The sequence below is a fragment of the Nanorana parkeri genome, unplaced genomic scaffold (genome assembly GCF_000935625.1).
Source record: "Nanorana parkeri isolate BGI_ZX_2015 unplaced genomic scaffold, ASM93562v1 scaffold532, whole genome shotgun sequence".
NCBI lineage: Eukaryota > Metazoa > Chordata > Amphibia > Anura > Dicroglossidae > Nanorana > Nanorana parkeri.
This window is the reverse complement of record NW_017306800.1, coordinates 677,767-694,444: the sequence shown is the minus strand read 5'-3', so window position 1 is coordinate 694,444 and position 16,678 is coordinate 677,767. Positions and strand designations below refer to the sequence as shown.

The window sequence follows — 16,678 nt, the reverse complement described above, 5'->3', positions numbered from 1 at the left end:
CCCCACCCCCCCTCCTTCCTCTCAGTGTCCGTCGGTCTCTCTCACTCCCCCCCCTTCTCTGAGGGGAGGAGGAGGGAGGAAAGAGTGAGACACAGACTGACCATGCTGAGAGGAGGGAGGGAAGCATGAGAGAGACCGACCGACGCTAAGAAGCTGTCAGCGTCTGTCGCTGGGGCCTCTGCCTGCAGTGCTGGGAAACACTTACCTTTCCCCTCCAGGCAGGCAGTCAGCAGCCAACATACTCTTCTTCATCCTCGATCTCCGGCGCTTCTGCCCCAGAACTTAAGCTCCGCCCCCCTTGAGAGAGACCGACCGACGCTAAGAAGCTGTCAGCGTCTGTCGCTGGGGCCTCTGCCTGCAGTGCTGGGAAACACTTACCTTTCCCCTCCAGGCAGGCAGTCAGCAGCCAACATACTCTTCTTCATCCTCGATCTCCGGCGCTTCTGCCCCAGAACTTAAGCTCCGCCCCCCTGTAAGCACTTCAGTGGAAGATACCAATAGCGCAGGGGCGGGACCAGGCAAATGTAACTATTCATATAATTCTATCAGAAAAAAATATAGCTCGGAGCTCGCCCCCCCTTCCTCCCCGGCAGCCAGGGCCCCTTGTAATGGTACTGACCGTACCCCCCTGATGGCGGCCCTGCTTCCCCATATAGGTGCCTTCAGCAGGGAGCTTAAGCAGCACCATAATAATTTCACCAAATCTCACTCCAAATATCCTAAGACAAGCAATCAGAGGCAACAGTCCTTATATAATCACATAATGCAGATATACAGCTATGAGGCTGCAGACAAAGCAGTACCTAGGCACACTCATATACCAGAAAGTAGACATGTAAGCCAGCAAAACATTTTATTTTTCTTTCTTTTGGGTTTCGGGTCCGAATGTCATTTTGTTTCGTTATTCAGATTTTAATCTTTCTGAATTGTGTTTTAGTTTCGGACATCAATTAGTCATGTGTCCGATTTAGTCTCATTTTAAACAAAATGTGGATGATCCGAAATTTTGTTAAAACAGCATTCAGATTAGTCTGCATTTAGCCTCATTGGAATTTGTACATTTGGATGCATCTGAATGTCTAAATTCCTGAAATTTAATCCGAATTAGCATTCAGAACGAAATTAAATTCACATGTCTATCAAGAAGGGCAGTGCTATTTTTTCAAGAGCAATTTAAGTTAAAAGGTACATTTTCAAGGCACTGCTCATGCATAATTAACACTTCTAGATGTTTCCCGTAGCATAGAAAATCTTCCATATTTGAGTTCAGGTCCAGTTTATGCTATTTTAAAAGACAGGAAATCGAACAGGAGGTTCCCGGGATATGCAAAGGTGAACAGAAACACCCCAAACTACCAGATGAACAGAAGCATAGATAGAAATGATGGTAATAAAATCTCACTGTTCATGTATTCATGGCATATATGCAACCAGGGGCTAGCTAAGCCCACCAGTCTCTTTCTGTAACCAAAATATAACATTTGGGTTGACTGGCCCTTAAAGTGATCGCATTAGTGATTTTGAGGACAGGGCAAATAGGAGCACATTAATGAATCCTATTCATGAACACATAGCTAGCAATGCACAGTTAAGTTATGTTGCTACAGAAAAGTCTGCAGTGCATGAAAAGCCAAACTACTGTGAAACACTACTAATATGAGGACACCTCATAAATATAATGATGACCCAAAACAGTTTACAAAATATACCCAGTTGATTTTATTTAAGGTTGTGTATTATACTGTATATGTAAGCTGGAGTTTTATAAAGCAAGGTTTGCACATCTCCCTTCCAGCGATAAATTTTAACTGCGAAAAAGAAATGTTGATAACTAATCATGAAGATGGAAAGAAGAAGAAATTAGACATTGGTTGCCCTCTTTCATTATTATTTTTCACTTAGAAATGTCTACCGATTTTACTTATGCATTATTATTGATACCTAAAACAACACCATGTTTCTTGCCACAGAATTAGGAATAAAGCAAATAGCTGGTTGTCAAAATAATTTCCAAAGTTAAAACCTGCAATAACATAATAACTATTTTCAAGAAGCGATATCATCTTTTAAAGTACATCCTTTTTTAGAATGTAGAGAACTACATATAAAAATAAAGCCATATACAGTATGTATAAGTACATTTAAGATGATATAACTATATTTACTTTTCTTGTTTAATCACTTTCTGAATCTCATTAAAATAAAAAAAATTTAATCATACATATAAATAGGGGTAATAATCTTTGTACACTAAAGGCAGATTGCCATTTTAAAATCACACAGCAGACACTTCTCTCAGCCACACTGCCAGGTTTAGATGATGTTTGCTGTAAGCTGGTCTGGCATTTGTATATGCGGTACCTTCTAGCATTTCTAGTGGCTGTTGGGGTTAGGTGCACCCTGCCAAAGTGCTCTGCGGCTCAATCTAACAACAGAATGCTTCTACATGGGAGTTATCAGGATTTTCTGTGAGCCCCGATAGCTGACCCATCTCTGTCCTTCCTTCCGCAACAAATCATAATTGCACATGATCTTTTGCTGCAGAGGTTCATGGTGAAACTTTATCAGTGTAATACAAGATTAATATCTAATTTTTGTATCAAGCTATTATATTGGGCAGGGATACGTTTTGGTTTGACCATGAGTTTGCCCTGAACTCAGGTCAATTGCATTTTTTGAATACGGCAAACTATTGCAATTTTTCACTGCCATAACAACCAATTACAAGTCAAGCACTTCCTGGCCTGTGAACTGTGGCCAGGTGGCTAAAAAGAGTTTTTCTTATGTGCAGCTCCCTCCTTATAAGAATCATTGTTCCAAGCAGCTTTTTGTTAGTCTGTGTAGAGAGAGACTTGGAGTACATAGGGATAGTTGACAGAGTGTTGTTTGTGGGGACAGATTGTTGTTATACACTGTTACTAACCTGTGATATATACAATACTATAAAGTGCTGCATCATGCTCAATTATTACTGTGAATTGGAGTGTATTAGGGTTCCATATTATTCTTTACTCACAGTGAATAGACTCAGCAGTCCCAACCTTTTTCTTTTTCTTTTATAATAATATTATATAATATAATAATTTTCAGGTTTTAAAACAAATATCAATTTTAAAAATATAGGTTTGGGGTTTAATATTTTACAGTTGACATTTGGGGGTTTAGTATTTTAGGGTTTCATTTTAGTGTTTTAGGCTTTACATTTTTAAAAGGGAAGTTTATTTTATATAAATATAATTTTGCTAGGGTCTTTAGATTTTCTTCAGATCAGTAGCATGAACTTGTTGCTGACTTAGGAAAAGCTGACTTTTGTTTGCAGCACATCACCACATACTGGTACAGTTTATTGCACCAAATCGCCATATAATTAAGTGCGCCAAATTCCCCTATGGCCATAATTGCTAATAAATATGGGCGCACAGATACCAAGTACTGATATCTTTTTTTTTGTATTGCCATGTGACAGTTTTTTTAAAACAATACAGACTAATGATTTCAGGACAGTGGTGGAGCACCAGTTCCCAGTCGCAGCTGCAACCCTGGTATTTCTCGTTAAAATGCCAAGTATCAGCACTGGTATTTGAACTGGTATTTGAACTGGTATCTGTGCATCCCTACTACCGTAATAAGGCTAGGCGATCCCCTCTATTTTGACATTTTTTAAACTATTAAGTAGGGATGCACCGATACCAAGTACCATACTCGGTACAAGTACATGTATAGATACTTTTCGAGCTCCAAGCCTAGACTAGAGAAAAATTCAAAAGTTAGGAGGCAGCTGTCATTTATAAGGAGCACACGGAGCTCCTGGGATTTGTACATCTCTGCTTTAATGTATGATTTTGTTTTTATAAATATATATATAAAGGGATGCACCGATACCATTTTTGCAAGTACAAGTACTGGTACTTGCCCAAGTACTTACAAGTACAACTACTGATACATTTTTGTTTAGTGTCATGTGACAGTTTTCTAAAACAATACAGACTAATGATTTCAGGACAGTAGTGGAGCACCAGAGCCAGGTCCCATCTGCAACCCCTGCAATCCTGGTAGGGCTCATGAAAATGCCAAGTATCAGCACTGGTATCTGAAAAGTATCGGTGCATCCCTACTATTAAGACATTTGTTACATTTTAAGATATGATATCAAACTGTTTTGCACTGGTCAATTGTTATGAAGTCGACAGCTTTAGCTTTATTTTTTGTAAGAGTAAACTTTCCTTTAGCTGTTGTGACATATACTTCCATTGCTCAATTTAGGCCTATTACTGCTAGATAAAAAGAAGTTGCAGCCAAGTAATATTGCAACAGTAAAAAAAAAAAAATATCAATTACAAGTAAAAATGCTGTGATGTCAGAATACTGTGTTGCTGATTTTGTTTGTGAACATTGTACTGTTCCATAATTGCATGCAGCCAAACCACTTGCTAACCGGGGTGTTAAACCCCCTTCCTGTCCAGGCCATTTTTCAATATTCATTATATTTTTGGGGGACACATAGAGCTTTCTTTTGGTGGTATTTAATCAACACATATTTTTTACTATATAATGAAAAAAGTACCAAAAAGTTTGAAAAAAACCCCTGTTTTCCCTATATTATGTTATATAACATGTATCACCCAATTTTTTGGTAAAATATAAATAGACACCAAACATGTCAAGCTTTAAAATTGCGTGCGCCCGCGAAAAAAAACCTACCAAATTGGCCATAGGCGATGCTTTAAAAGCTTTTACCGCTCATCAGTTTAGTGTTATCAGTGATTAATGGCCCTAACTGTATTGCTCTAAATGCGTCGTTCGCGGCGATATGTAACATGTGGTGTAATAGTTGTTTTCGCACATAGGAGCACCCGACGCGTATTTACGTTATAAGTGTGTGCACGTGGGGGCAGGGGACTAAATCTTTTTTTGTGTTTATTTTTTTATATGAGATTTTCGTTTTAATTTTTTTACACATAACTTGATTGCTATCACATAGGGGGGATAAAAATCCCCCTATGTGATAGCCAATATACAACGACAGGTCCTCTTTATGGAGACATTAGGGGTCTCTAAGACCCATAATGTCACCTGGGGACTCCCAAAGAAGTTGATGAAGCGGAGATCTGCTTCACCAGCTTCTTCTCTGGCTATAGCAGCTCGGCGGCAGAAGGGGGGGCGCACTGTGCATGGTTATACAAGAGATCAGCCGCCTTTAGAGCGGGCCAAACGCTTGAATATAACAGCCGTCAACGGCTGTTCACATCACCGACGGGATTCTGCTCGCCTACAGGAAAAAAAAAATCACGTACATGTACGTCCACCCACCGGGAAACATCCGCCGTCCGTTCGTTTTTTTTACAATGGGCGGACGGCAAGGGGTTAAAGACATCTCCCAAGCATGTATTAAAAGAATGGTGTTTTTCTAATGTCGCAAAAAAGGAGGGCCTCTTCTTCCATGCTAACATTTTTATGGGTTCGATGAATGGCATAATAATCGAACCTAGGACAATTCCCTCATCCCTAATCTTAGGCTGCACTAGAACTAGGAAAATATTTCAGATAGCAAACAGTCTACCCAGGTCAGTGATATATTAAGCTGCTAGAAGCTCAGCGAAGCTGGCCCCCCTACAATCGACACAAATAAAACTCCAGTGTGTTTCTTTAGTGCTGTTTTGTGCCGCAAAAATTAACATTTGTGCTGCTTTTATTTTTAAGATAATAGCAATTGTTTTTTTTAAGATGATGACATCACCTGCAACAGCAAAAAGACATGTAACCAGGCTGGATGGTTAGTGCCAAGTTTGTGCTGGTTTGTGCCATTTAAATCCATTCGTTTTCGAGTTAACTGTTTATTAAAGGTCACCAAAAGTCACCCAGCCCCCCTACAACAACCAAAAGGCATGAAACTTGCTGCTTAGTTAGTGTCACGTTTGTGCTGGTTTGTGCCATAAAAATTTACATTTGTGCTGCTTTTATTGTTAAGATAATAGCAACTGGTTTTTCTTTTAAGATGATGACATCACCCATCCCCCCTACAACAGCAAAATGAGTAGCTGCTAGACTGTCTCCCAGATTTAAAAGACTTAGGGGAAACTGCTGAGTTATTGATCTGGGCCGCATAAATTAGTAGTTCATACCTCTGATTGGGGGTTCTGTGATGGAAGAAATGCCATTGTGGTCATCAAATCTCAGTGGCTTTTATTGTGAGATGGCTGCAGGCTGTGCCCTGCTGAAATGAACCAGACAAGAGCAGAAACTGCTATTTCTGTATCCCATTATCTGTAATTAAATTAGGTAAATGTTATTTTTCATTCTTTCTTATTGTGTGTATTATTCACGAGTACTATATTGACAGGCTTAATTTGAAAATATAATCAGTTTCCTTAGAATCACTGCAATTACATTTTAAGATAAAGCATGTCAAGCAACCTGCTCATTGCTAGGACTCTTTATCTAAGGATCGGATCATGCCTAAGCATTACATTCAGGTCATAGCAGACCTGATCCATCCCTCACATGATGAAAAAAGGGATTTTTTGGGGGGAAAGAGAAAGGAAAGGTCCCAATAAACACAGACAATGCCCAATGTCATTCAGCAGTTTTATTATCTCAGATCTGGGGAAAGAACAGGATAATCACACTAATTACCATCTACACAAGCCCAACTCATTCTTACCTCATTGTTACTGTAATGATTTGCAAGATTTTGCATCACAATGTAATACTGACTGGAAAAAGAGTGGACTGGAGGGAATATCTTGGATTGGGTAAAATACATAGAAATAGCTAAATATTACTGTAAAAAGAAAAAAAATATATGAATTCAATTTTGCCACAACATTAAAGATCTATGAGATTCAAAAAGAAAATAAATAGTATGCTGATATTTAACTAGAAAAAGAAAATTTTCTCAAAAAATGTAGACCTTTAAATGGGAAATGCTGTGGTCCCAGGATGTGATTGAACAACTCGCTGGGATATGAAAGGAAAAGTAGAGTTTAGATACTTTAACATTAAGGGCCCATTCAGACTGGATGCGTTGGGGCACCAAAAATGAACGGGTGGGAATGGGGCTAGTTTACACCACTCTATTACGTTGCATTACGCTGAAAAAATTAGAACCATTTTTTCAGCGCAACGTAAGGGATCCGGTATGAACTAGCCCCATTCACACCCATTTATTATTCAGTGCCTTACCATTTGCATCTGTTGAGAAACGGATCATAACAGATCAAATGGAAATTGGAAGGTCCAATTGCATGTCAAAGGACCCTCCGTTGACGTGTGATTGCCTTCCGATTTTGGTATGAATGCACCCTTAGACATTGATTCAGTGGGATCTGCAGTCAGTGTCACATGTTGGGCATTATACAGCTATCTGCTTCTTGTTCACACCTGTGATAACTGCATCTTCAAGAGGGAAGTCTTCTAGCACTGACTTTCATTTGCAGCTCTGAGATGTAATGAATAGGGATAAAGTTCAGGATGGAGTGAATCTCTCAAAACCTTGAATTATGGTTTAAAATTTGTGCCTGAACCTAAACCCTTGTCCCCTAGGTCAGATGGGTCTTTGAGAGCCAAAATAATGAAATAATGGACAAGATAGCCCCCTTCACTATGAAAGGGCTCCCAAAGACTATGGGGTCTATTCACAAAGCAGCCGAAGGATCTAGCCGTAGCTTCGGCCCAAGGACCCCTTCAGTTCAGTAGAACCGAAGGGCTGCTGTACGGGCTATTCACTATAGCCCGTACAGCTTCCGAACTTATTCGAGCCGAACGCATATGCCTCGGCTCGGCTGAGCCGCGCTGAAAGCCGAAATTGGCAGAGCGGCCGGCCGCCAGCCTGCTTCTGACAGCTGGGCGGAGCCAGCCGTGATCTTACGGCTGGCTCCGGCCACTTGCAAAGAGATCAGCGTCCCTGGTTACCAGCTAACCAGGGACACTGATCTCCAGACAGCCTAACTCTCCCTGGCGCTCCGGGAGTCTCCCGCTCCCGGCTGCCAAAGAGAGAAACACAGAGCCATGTCAGAATAGAAAAAAAAAACAATTTTGGCCATAGGAATGCATTGCTAGATTCCTATTGGCTATTTCAATTTGCAATAGCCAATAGCAAACCAGCATTGCACCCGCCCTCTGCTGCAGTTCTCCATCAGGTCCACTACTGATTGACAGCAGCAGAGGGCGGGTACAATGCTAGTTTGCTATTGCAAATTGAAATGGCCAAAAAATGTTTTTTTTCTCTCTTCTGACACAGCTCCGTTTCAGAAAAAGAAAAAAAAAAAGAAAGAAAAAGTAGTGTTTCTCTCCTTGGTGGCCGGGAGCGGGAGACTCCCGAAACGCGAGACTCCAGGAGCGCCCGGGAGAGTTAGGCTTTTTTTTTTTCCTTTTTTTTGACGGCAGTAGAACCGCCGGCCAATAGGAAACTGTTGGGCGGAGCTAGCTGTCATTGCATTGTTTTTCTGTTCTGCCCGGTCCCACAGAGAGACCGAGCAGAACAGCATCTGAGGCATTCGGCTATTCACTCACAGCTGTTCGGCATCTATGAGAATAGACTCCAGATGTTGGATCGGCTGAGTCGAACTCCTTCTGCACTTCGGCCGACGCGAAGCCATGCGAAGCCACCCGATGTACGGCTGATTTCAGCCGATATACGGCTGAAATCAGCCGTACCAGCCTGAAGTGAATAACGGAACAGCGTTCGGCTCACTTCGCTTTAGGTCGGTCATTCACTCGGCTGCCTACGGCAGCTTAGTGAACAGACCCCTATATGGTCACTGTGTGTTAAAGCTGGTTAAAGGATACTGACAAATCTGTGTAGAGATGGATAGCGTGTGTGGTGATCTACATACCCTTTCTAGGGCTTTTTTTGTGTGGTTAGACTTTCAGGATATATATATTTCTTTTAATTTTTCTTTTTTCGGGGCGAGGTGAGGGATAGTCCCAAAAATACTACAATAAGGAGGCAGGTCTAAGATGAGGCACAGGTGCTGCTCGGAGTGGTAGTCCGGAATGAGGACAGAACTGGATGCCCCCTTTTTTCTTTTCTTTTTTTGACAATGGTTTATTAACTGTACAAAGGGTACAAATTGAATACCAAGAATATCCCCAATATACTTCTATGAGGCTTGGAGAAAAGTTATGATTTTCTTAATTTTGAAGATGTTTTGTGAAACTAGCTGCAAAGTGGACCCGGGCATATTCGTTCATCCCAATTATTCAAGGCCAAGAACAACAAAGGACGCAGATTCTGGACGAAGCAAAAAGCAGTGTCACAATCTATGTTCTTTAAAAACACCCATCATTTCTCCATGCCCACCAATTAATGCAGTACCATGGCACACTTTGCATAGCACTGTATTTCTTCAGCCCACAGAAATCTGTCACTTCCATGAATGGGCCACCTGATTGTATATGTTCGCCATGCTAAAGGTTTCCCGTCCTTGTACAATCAAAGTAAATTGTTCAAAGAATGATGCCTAGCATTGGTAGTCACTGTCCACCCATGTGTATAGGCCGTACAAGTGACAAGCAGTTTTGCAAGCAGCTTCCTATTGACATCCTAGTTAACCTATGCAGTTTCCAGCAGCATGAACATTTAGACATTTTTAAACCAACAGATATTCTCTAACAACCCACGAATGCATTTTATTTTCCTTTTCTTATAAATCCCATCAGCGTCTGCTCTAAGGATTCATAGCTGCTGTTTTACTGATATTTTTCCCACTTTATAAACTGCTATAAATTTAGAAATCTTACATATGGACAAATCCTTTTTATAGTTACATCTTATTTGTGTGTCATTACCATCTTTACAAAAAAAACCCCTGCTGATTCAATCTGCTGTGGCTCAGCCACAATTCAAATCTGTTTTGGCTCACTTGCATTTAAGCCTGGGAAAGGTACAAACTGGAAAAATAGAATTACCAAAAAACAAGGACATTGGTTTTTATAAGAATTGTGGCTCTTACTAATAGACCTTTCATGAAAACTGTTACCGGTGGCCAAAAAGATGACAAAAAATTTAATATAAGGTGGCAAAACAACCTAATTTTAGATTTCTTGTTTCAGGATAAATGTAGTGAACTTTTTAAGTTTAGCAACCATGCAGTGCTTGTTTTTGGCTGCACTTTCTTCCAGGAAATTCCCTTTAATGTTATGTACCTATGCAAGAAAAAAAACAACAACAAAATAGCGTCCGCTCGATGTGAAGAATCATTTATTATATATGTCTAAAATAAGTAATGCCCCCTTCCTCAAAACCCTGGCTGCTTCAAGCCCAGACAGACTTTTAGATCGACATTCGGCCAAACCTGAGCCTTCTTTCCTCTGGCCAATCGGAAGCTTTCAATCTAAGGCAATCATCTTACACCCCCGTTCTGCCTATAGAAACGGCAGACTTCAGGAGGTTATTTAAATACGGCTGGATCCGAATTCTAATAGCCGATTTGGATTGTACAATCGTCTGCTAGTGTATTTGGAGTAGGCAGTGGTAACTAAACAACATAAAAAAAGAAGACATCAAAAGTTGTGCGAAAGAGAGATGTATTGGATTTATCATTTTAATAGCTTAACACCAAGTGGCTTTAATGAGGTCTTTGAGATATCTAAGGCTCTGAGGAAGGGGGCGTGCCTCAGAAAGGGGCTAATCCGTTCCACCCGTTGCTGGAAGATGGCTTCACTGAGAGTTGAGCAAGCAGCGCTGTGGTGTTCAATGGGCTGTTAAGCCTCTAGAGAAAGGAACTACTGGAAATGCTTGGTATTATACGTTGCTTGTGAATACATTACTTATTTTAGCCATATATAATAAACGATTCTTCACATGGAGCGGGCGCGCTTTTGTTTTTTTTCTTCTATAGATATGAAGGTTCCCTGCCTCGTGGAGCTGTCCCCTGTGTGACCAGGCTTAATTAAGTGGAGAGAAGGCTGTGGCTGATTGTTTGCGCCGGAGTGAATAGACTTCACGGCATGTACCTATGATTGCATTTTTAGAATGAATACAACTAATTCAAAAGCATAGGCTTTAGCGTTTTCCTGCATTTTCTATGTTTGTTTGTTTTAGATTTAATTTTGCCATGTTTGAAATAAACAAACACAATTGGGCTCCCATCTAAATCATTCAAAATATATTTATAAAAATAGGATTTTTGTACTCACCGTAAAATCCTTTTCTCTCCGTTCATTGAAGGACACAGGGCACCAGATCGTAGATCCTGAATGGTAGGGTATATCGCCACCTGCAGGAGAAGGACGCTAGGCACATAACAAAAGACAAAGACAGCCTAGGGGCGGCCCCTGCTGGTGGCCCAACCCCCCACTTGCTAAAAGTCTCCAGTAAGTAACAACCAGTTAAGAGTGTACACCCCATAAAAGAGGGTGGGACCTGTGTCCTTCAATGAAGGGAGAGAAAAGGATTTTACGGTACAAAATTCCTATTTTCTATCCCGTTCATTGAAGGACACAGGGCAACAGATCGTAAATCCTGAATGGTAGGGACGTCACCAAGCAGTACACACTGAGGGATGGGCAACAACAACCAAACACCCAAAGGACCCCTCAAAGAGCCGCCTGCAACACTTTGCGCCCCAAACCAGCATCCGACGATGCCAAAACATCCACCTTGTAAAACTTAACAAAGGTGTGAACAGAAGACCATGTAGCGGCCTTACAAACCTGAGAAACAGAGGCCCCATGATGGAAGGCCCAGGAAGCCCCAACAGCCCTAATAGAATGGGCAGTGACAGGGAAAGGAAGCTCACGCCCCTTAACTGTGTACGCCTAAACAACAACATTATGAATCCACCGAGAAATGGTAGCCGCCGATGCAGCCCGGCCCTTACGAGGGCCCTCCGTAAGCACGAACAAAGAATGTGACTCACGGAAAGAAGCCGGAGCTTCCAAAGAAATACGAAGAGCGCGAACCACATCCAAACAGTGCAGCACTCTTTCCTTCCCATGAACCGGTTTCTGGCACGGAGAAGGCAAGACAATGTCCTCATTCAGATCGAACGCCGACACAACCTTAGGCAGGAAGGCCGGCTTAGGACAGAGAACCGCCTTGTCCCTATGAAGAACCAGCAACGGTGACTTGCAGGACAAGGCAGCCAACCCAGACACCCGTCGAACGGAAGTGATGGCAACCCAAAAGGCTACTTTTTGTGACAAGGACAGAAGCGGAATCTCCCGTAGAGGCTCAATAGGAGATTCCAGCAACACCGAAAGCACCAGCTGCAGATCCCACAGCGCCAAAGGCGAGCGGACAGGAGGAGCAGTACGCGTAACCCCCTGAACAAAGGTGCGAACTAAGGCATTAGACGCCAAGGGCCGTTGGAAAAGCACAGTCAATGCAGAAATTTGGCCCTCCACCATGCTCAAGGCCAACCCTTGAGTCACCCCGCGCTGCAAAAAAGCAAGAACTCTGCTGATCGAGAACAAACGCGGAGACAGAGCCCCAGCCTCACACCAGGCAAAATAGGCCCTCCGCATTGCGCGCTCTGAGCATTGTGGAAATTACCGCATCAGACAACCCGCAGTCCTTCAGGACCTGGCTCTCAACAGCCACGCCGTCAAAGCCAGCGACTGTAAAGAAGGATGGAAAACAGGTCCCTGGGACAGAAGATCCGGACGCAGAGGCAACCGCTACGGGGCGTCCACCACCAGCTGAACCACGTCCGCGTACCACGCTCTCCGAGGCCAGACTGGGGCCACGAGGATGACGGTGACGTGTTCAGCCGCGATGCAGGTTCGCCACCACTGCACTAGGGCATCCACTGCCGCCGCCCCGGGATCCAGAGCCCGGGCTACGATCTCTCTACCTTCCGGTTGCGTTGAGACGCCAGGCGACCCCCAGTTTTGACAAAGCTGATGAAAAATGTCGGGGTGTAGGGAACATACTCCCAGGTCCACCGACAGACGACCGAGGCAGCCGACCTGCCAATTGTCCACCCCCGAAAAGTAAACCGCCAGAACCTGACTCTCCGCCCAGGAGAGCATCCTGGACACCTCTCGACTTGCGGCTATGCTCTAGGAGCCGCCCTGGTGGTTGATGTACGCCACCGCGGTGGCGTAGTCTGACAGGACCCGAACCAACAGACCCCCGAAGGCGACCCGCCCAATGAAGGAGAGATAGGCAATCGCCCAAAGGTCCAATACCTTTATTGATCGCCCTGGTCAGGGACAAGGGGGACACGTCCCACTGCAACAGGACGTCCCACCGGAGAGTTCTGGCATGGTGCAAGGGGCACCGCCTCGAAGGAGGCCACCATGAGGCCCAGGACCTGCATGCAAAAGTGAAAGGACGACCACCAGCGAGTCCGCAACAGACGCACGCTGGAACGGAGTTTCAGGAGCTAGTCCTGAGGAAGAAAAACACTTGCCACAACTGCGACACTGCCCGCAGAAGATCGTCCAGATACCCCACGATCGAGATCCCCCGGTAACGCAACAGCGCCAGAACCAGGGCTAACACCTTGTAGAACACCCGCGGGGCCGACGCCAGGCCTAAAAGGCAGCGCCACAAACTGGAAGTGCTCTTCCTCCACCTCGAGACGAAGATATCGCTGGTGAGAGACACAAATGGACACATGAAGGTAGACATCTTTGACGATGGAGGCCCGCAGATCCCCCTGACGGAGACTCCATCCGAAACAGAAGGACCTGCACAAAAGTGTTCAAACCTTTGAGGTCCAGGATGGGCCGAACCCCCACTTTCTTGGGCACGGTAAATAGGTTTGGATTAACACCGCTTGAACCTTACCGAGGCCGGCACGAGCACCCCCTGGGACAAGAGGTCCGCCACTACGCGTTTCGAGAGTAACCCTCTTTGTCAAGCCTTAGAGCGGTGTCAGCCGCGGGAGAAAGGATATCTTTTAAAGTTGACAGGGGGGAGGAGTCAAGTCCGAAAGGGTGCCGTGAAAGGCTTGACCCTCCAGCGTTCGCGCCGTACACCGCAGATACACACTCTTCAGTGCGGATTCCAACTGCCGGGCAAGGTTTTATTTTCCCGCTCCAGCTGCCGCGGCTCAGCCTGGCCAGCCAATGACGCGGTTTTGGGGATACCCTGGACACTCCAGACCGGTAGTATACAGACCATCATCGTCATCCCCACGTGATTGCAGGGACTTCGGATGCCCACCGATGACATCTTAACTGTAAGTCACACATCTACCACTTCAATCCTAACTATTCAGCCAGTCATAGCAGGCTGCACAGCATTCATTTATCCATCTATTTATTCAGCATCTTAGGTAGTTGCATCAATATGTTGCACGGTGCTCCTCTCCCGGTCTTTTGAAGAGTTTATGCACACCAGCTCCCACATAGCCAACGAGAGATTTGACCACATCACAGCAGTGCGCTTCCCATATTTTTGTCCCAGGCCAGGTCTGCCAACCCTGCGAGGCCAGGGACACCAGCCTCAACAGGCTGCTCAGCGTGGAGGAAAAGGGAGGGGGCCCGAGGCACGTGAGGGAACCTTGGTCCCCAGCATAACACCTCGCCAGAGCCCACAGCTACCTACATTCAGTCAGCCCAACAGAGCTTACAACCTCCAGACAGGTAGCTTCCAGGAGACCCTCCGCACAGCCACAGACAGACCCCCACATACATACCGCATCCAGGGGGGAAACCACCGGACCGCGAACCACTGCCATCCAGAGGGGCGACAACTCCTGGGACCGCACATGGCAGCCAGGCGTGCGGGGATGGCGGAAAAATGCCCCCGACCGTAGTTGCGGCGCCGCCAGCCTGCGTGGGGTACTGTGACTGGCAGGTTGAGACCCCCAGTCATGTGCACCCCACCAGGCCAAGAGACCCACAGGCGTCGAAAAGAACCATCGTCGCAGCCGACCCACCGTGGCAGGACTGCATGCGCTTGTCGGTCGCGCAAAAGGAGGAAAACGAAAAAATTTCCAGATAATTTTTTTTAGCTCCTTACTCCTGACGCTAGGCAAAAAACTGTCTACACATGCTTTGCAGTGCACTGGGAGGCAGTTATAGCCCTGAAACCTGTTAGATGCATTAATCATGGTAAATACACTTAGACTTTCACTTGCACTTTAAATAGCTGATAACACAATTCTGAATGTGGAATGGGAACTGTTCATCATTGCTTTGAACGTTATTACTGATTTATACAACATCACAAACTTTTGGGGCACTGTAACTAAATGTGTCTCTTTACCTTTATCTTGTATATTTAGAAGAACAGGATCACTTTCATGAAATTTACTTAAGAAACATATTGTCATATTTTATTCAACATATTGTGCAAATGTACAATACTTATTATTCATTAGCAATAGCTTTTTCCATAAAAAAAATCTCATTATAAAAATACAATATTTATATCAATATGTACACTTTTTAAATTAGGTTTTCCATTTTTATAAAAAATGCGTTTTTATGCAAGTATTTATTTTCAGAAATCTTCTGAAATTTAACTCTAGAGCCTTGGCATTCAAGCAAAAAGTATATTTTTTCTCCTTTGGATAAAGTAGCTGAGGTAGCATGTTATTGTCTTTGGCTTAAAGAATGTAAATACTGCAACTGTGCTATGTGTCCATGTCATAGCTGTAAAATAAAGAAGTCCTGTGATTTTCCAGAAGGTTTGGTTTATGGAATACATTTTCGGTTTCGTCAGGTACAACTGTCTTTGTTGACTCTTTATCACTGGCTAATGGTATATCCAATGAAGAGTGAGAACTACCGAGGGAGATGACATAGTCCACTGTGTGTTGAAAGGAATCTTGAGGAGGCTTCCATATAGACTTTCCAAACGTGCCTGTAAATAAGGAAAATGGAAACCGATTACTATTAATGCACTGATCTTAGCAAAATGTAAGAAACACTATGGATGGCTAGATGCCATGAGCAGAAGTCTTCTATATTGGCTTCCATACTAAGACTAGCAGTTGCTCTTTTTTCATCATAATTATATACATTTATAATATTTTTCTGCTAATCATTTAACTCATTGCAACAAAATGCTACCTTTAAAAAAGTAGTCACAATTCTAAGATACTGTCTCAGAATTCTGAACAACTGCTCTGACGTGTCAGAATTCTGACCTATTTCAGATTTCCAGGGTTCACTTGCCTAAGCAATACAAGTATGCAACATAAGCAAGAGAGTGACAATTTCTGACAGTGATAAGAATTTTCAAATAAAATTTGGAAGACAGTACATAAAACAGCCCAGTAGGACCAAGTACAAATTCTTACCGAGAATAAAATTGCATATGTTTCACTGAGACAAAGTCATATGGTTTAAAAAAAAAAAACTGAAAAGGAAAATTGGTCCGAACTACAAAGTGTTAGAACAATTTGGAAAAAGGAAATATGAGAACACAGGATGTAGAAGTCAAACACAGATTGAAGCCATATGCAAGTAGTGGATAACGCTGAATAGATTTGTAACTGGGGGGGAAAAAAAAAAAAAAAAAGAAGAAGACATGCTGTTGCCATTTCAGGAACTGGGAGAGTGGTGTGCCAACATGGCTAACTCTGCATAAACACACACAAATTGTATGCATGCAACTCCTGCTTTAAAAGCCTGAAAACTGAATATACCTCACATACTTATTTTATACATTACTGGATATAGCAATTAAAATGTAAAAAAAAAAAGAGCGAGCACAATTTGTCAGAAACCAGCAGATCTATATTGCAAATATAATTTACCGCTATTGTTAATGTAT

General features: G+C 43.2%; 1 protein-coding gene across 1 annotated transcript in view; it reads right to left on the bottom strand.

Moving 5' to 3' along the window:
• Positions 1-15,354: 15,354 nt before the first annotated feature.
• Positions 15,355-16,678, bottom strand: part of LRIG3 (leucine rich repeats and immunoglobulin like domains 3) — a 31,723-nt gene continuing 30,399 nt past the window's right edge. Inside the window, exon 19 of the mRNA XM_018561588.1 lies at positions 15,355-15,763. Coding sequence (XP_018417090.1) covers positions 15,534-15,763 — 230 coding nt within the window. The 3' untranslated portion in view covers positions 15,355-15,533. The remainder of the gene's footprint in view (positions 15,764-16,678) is intronic.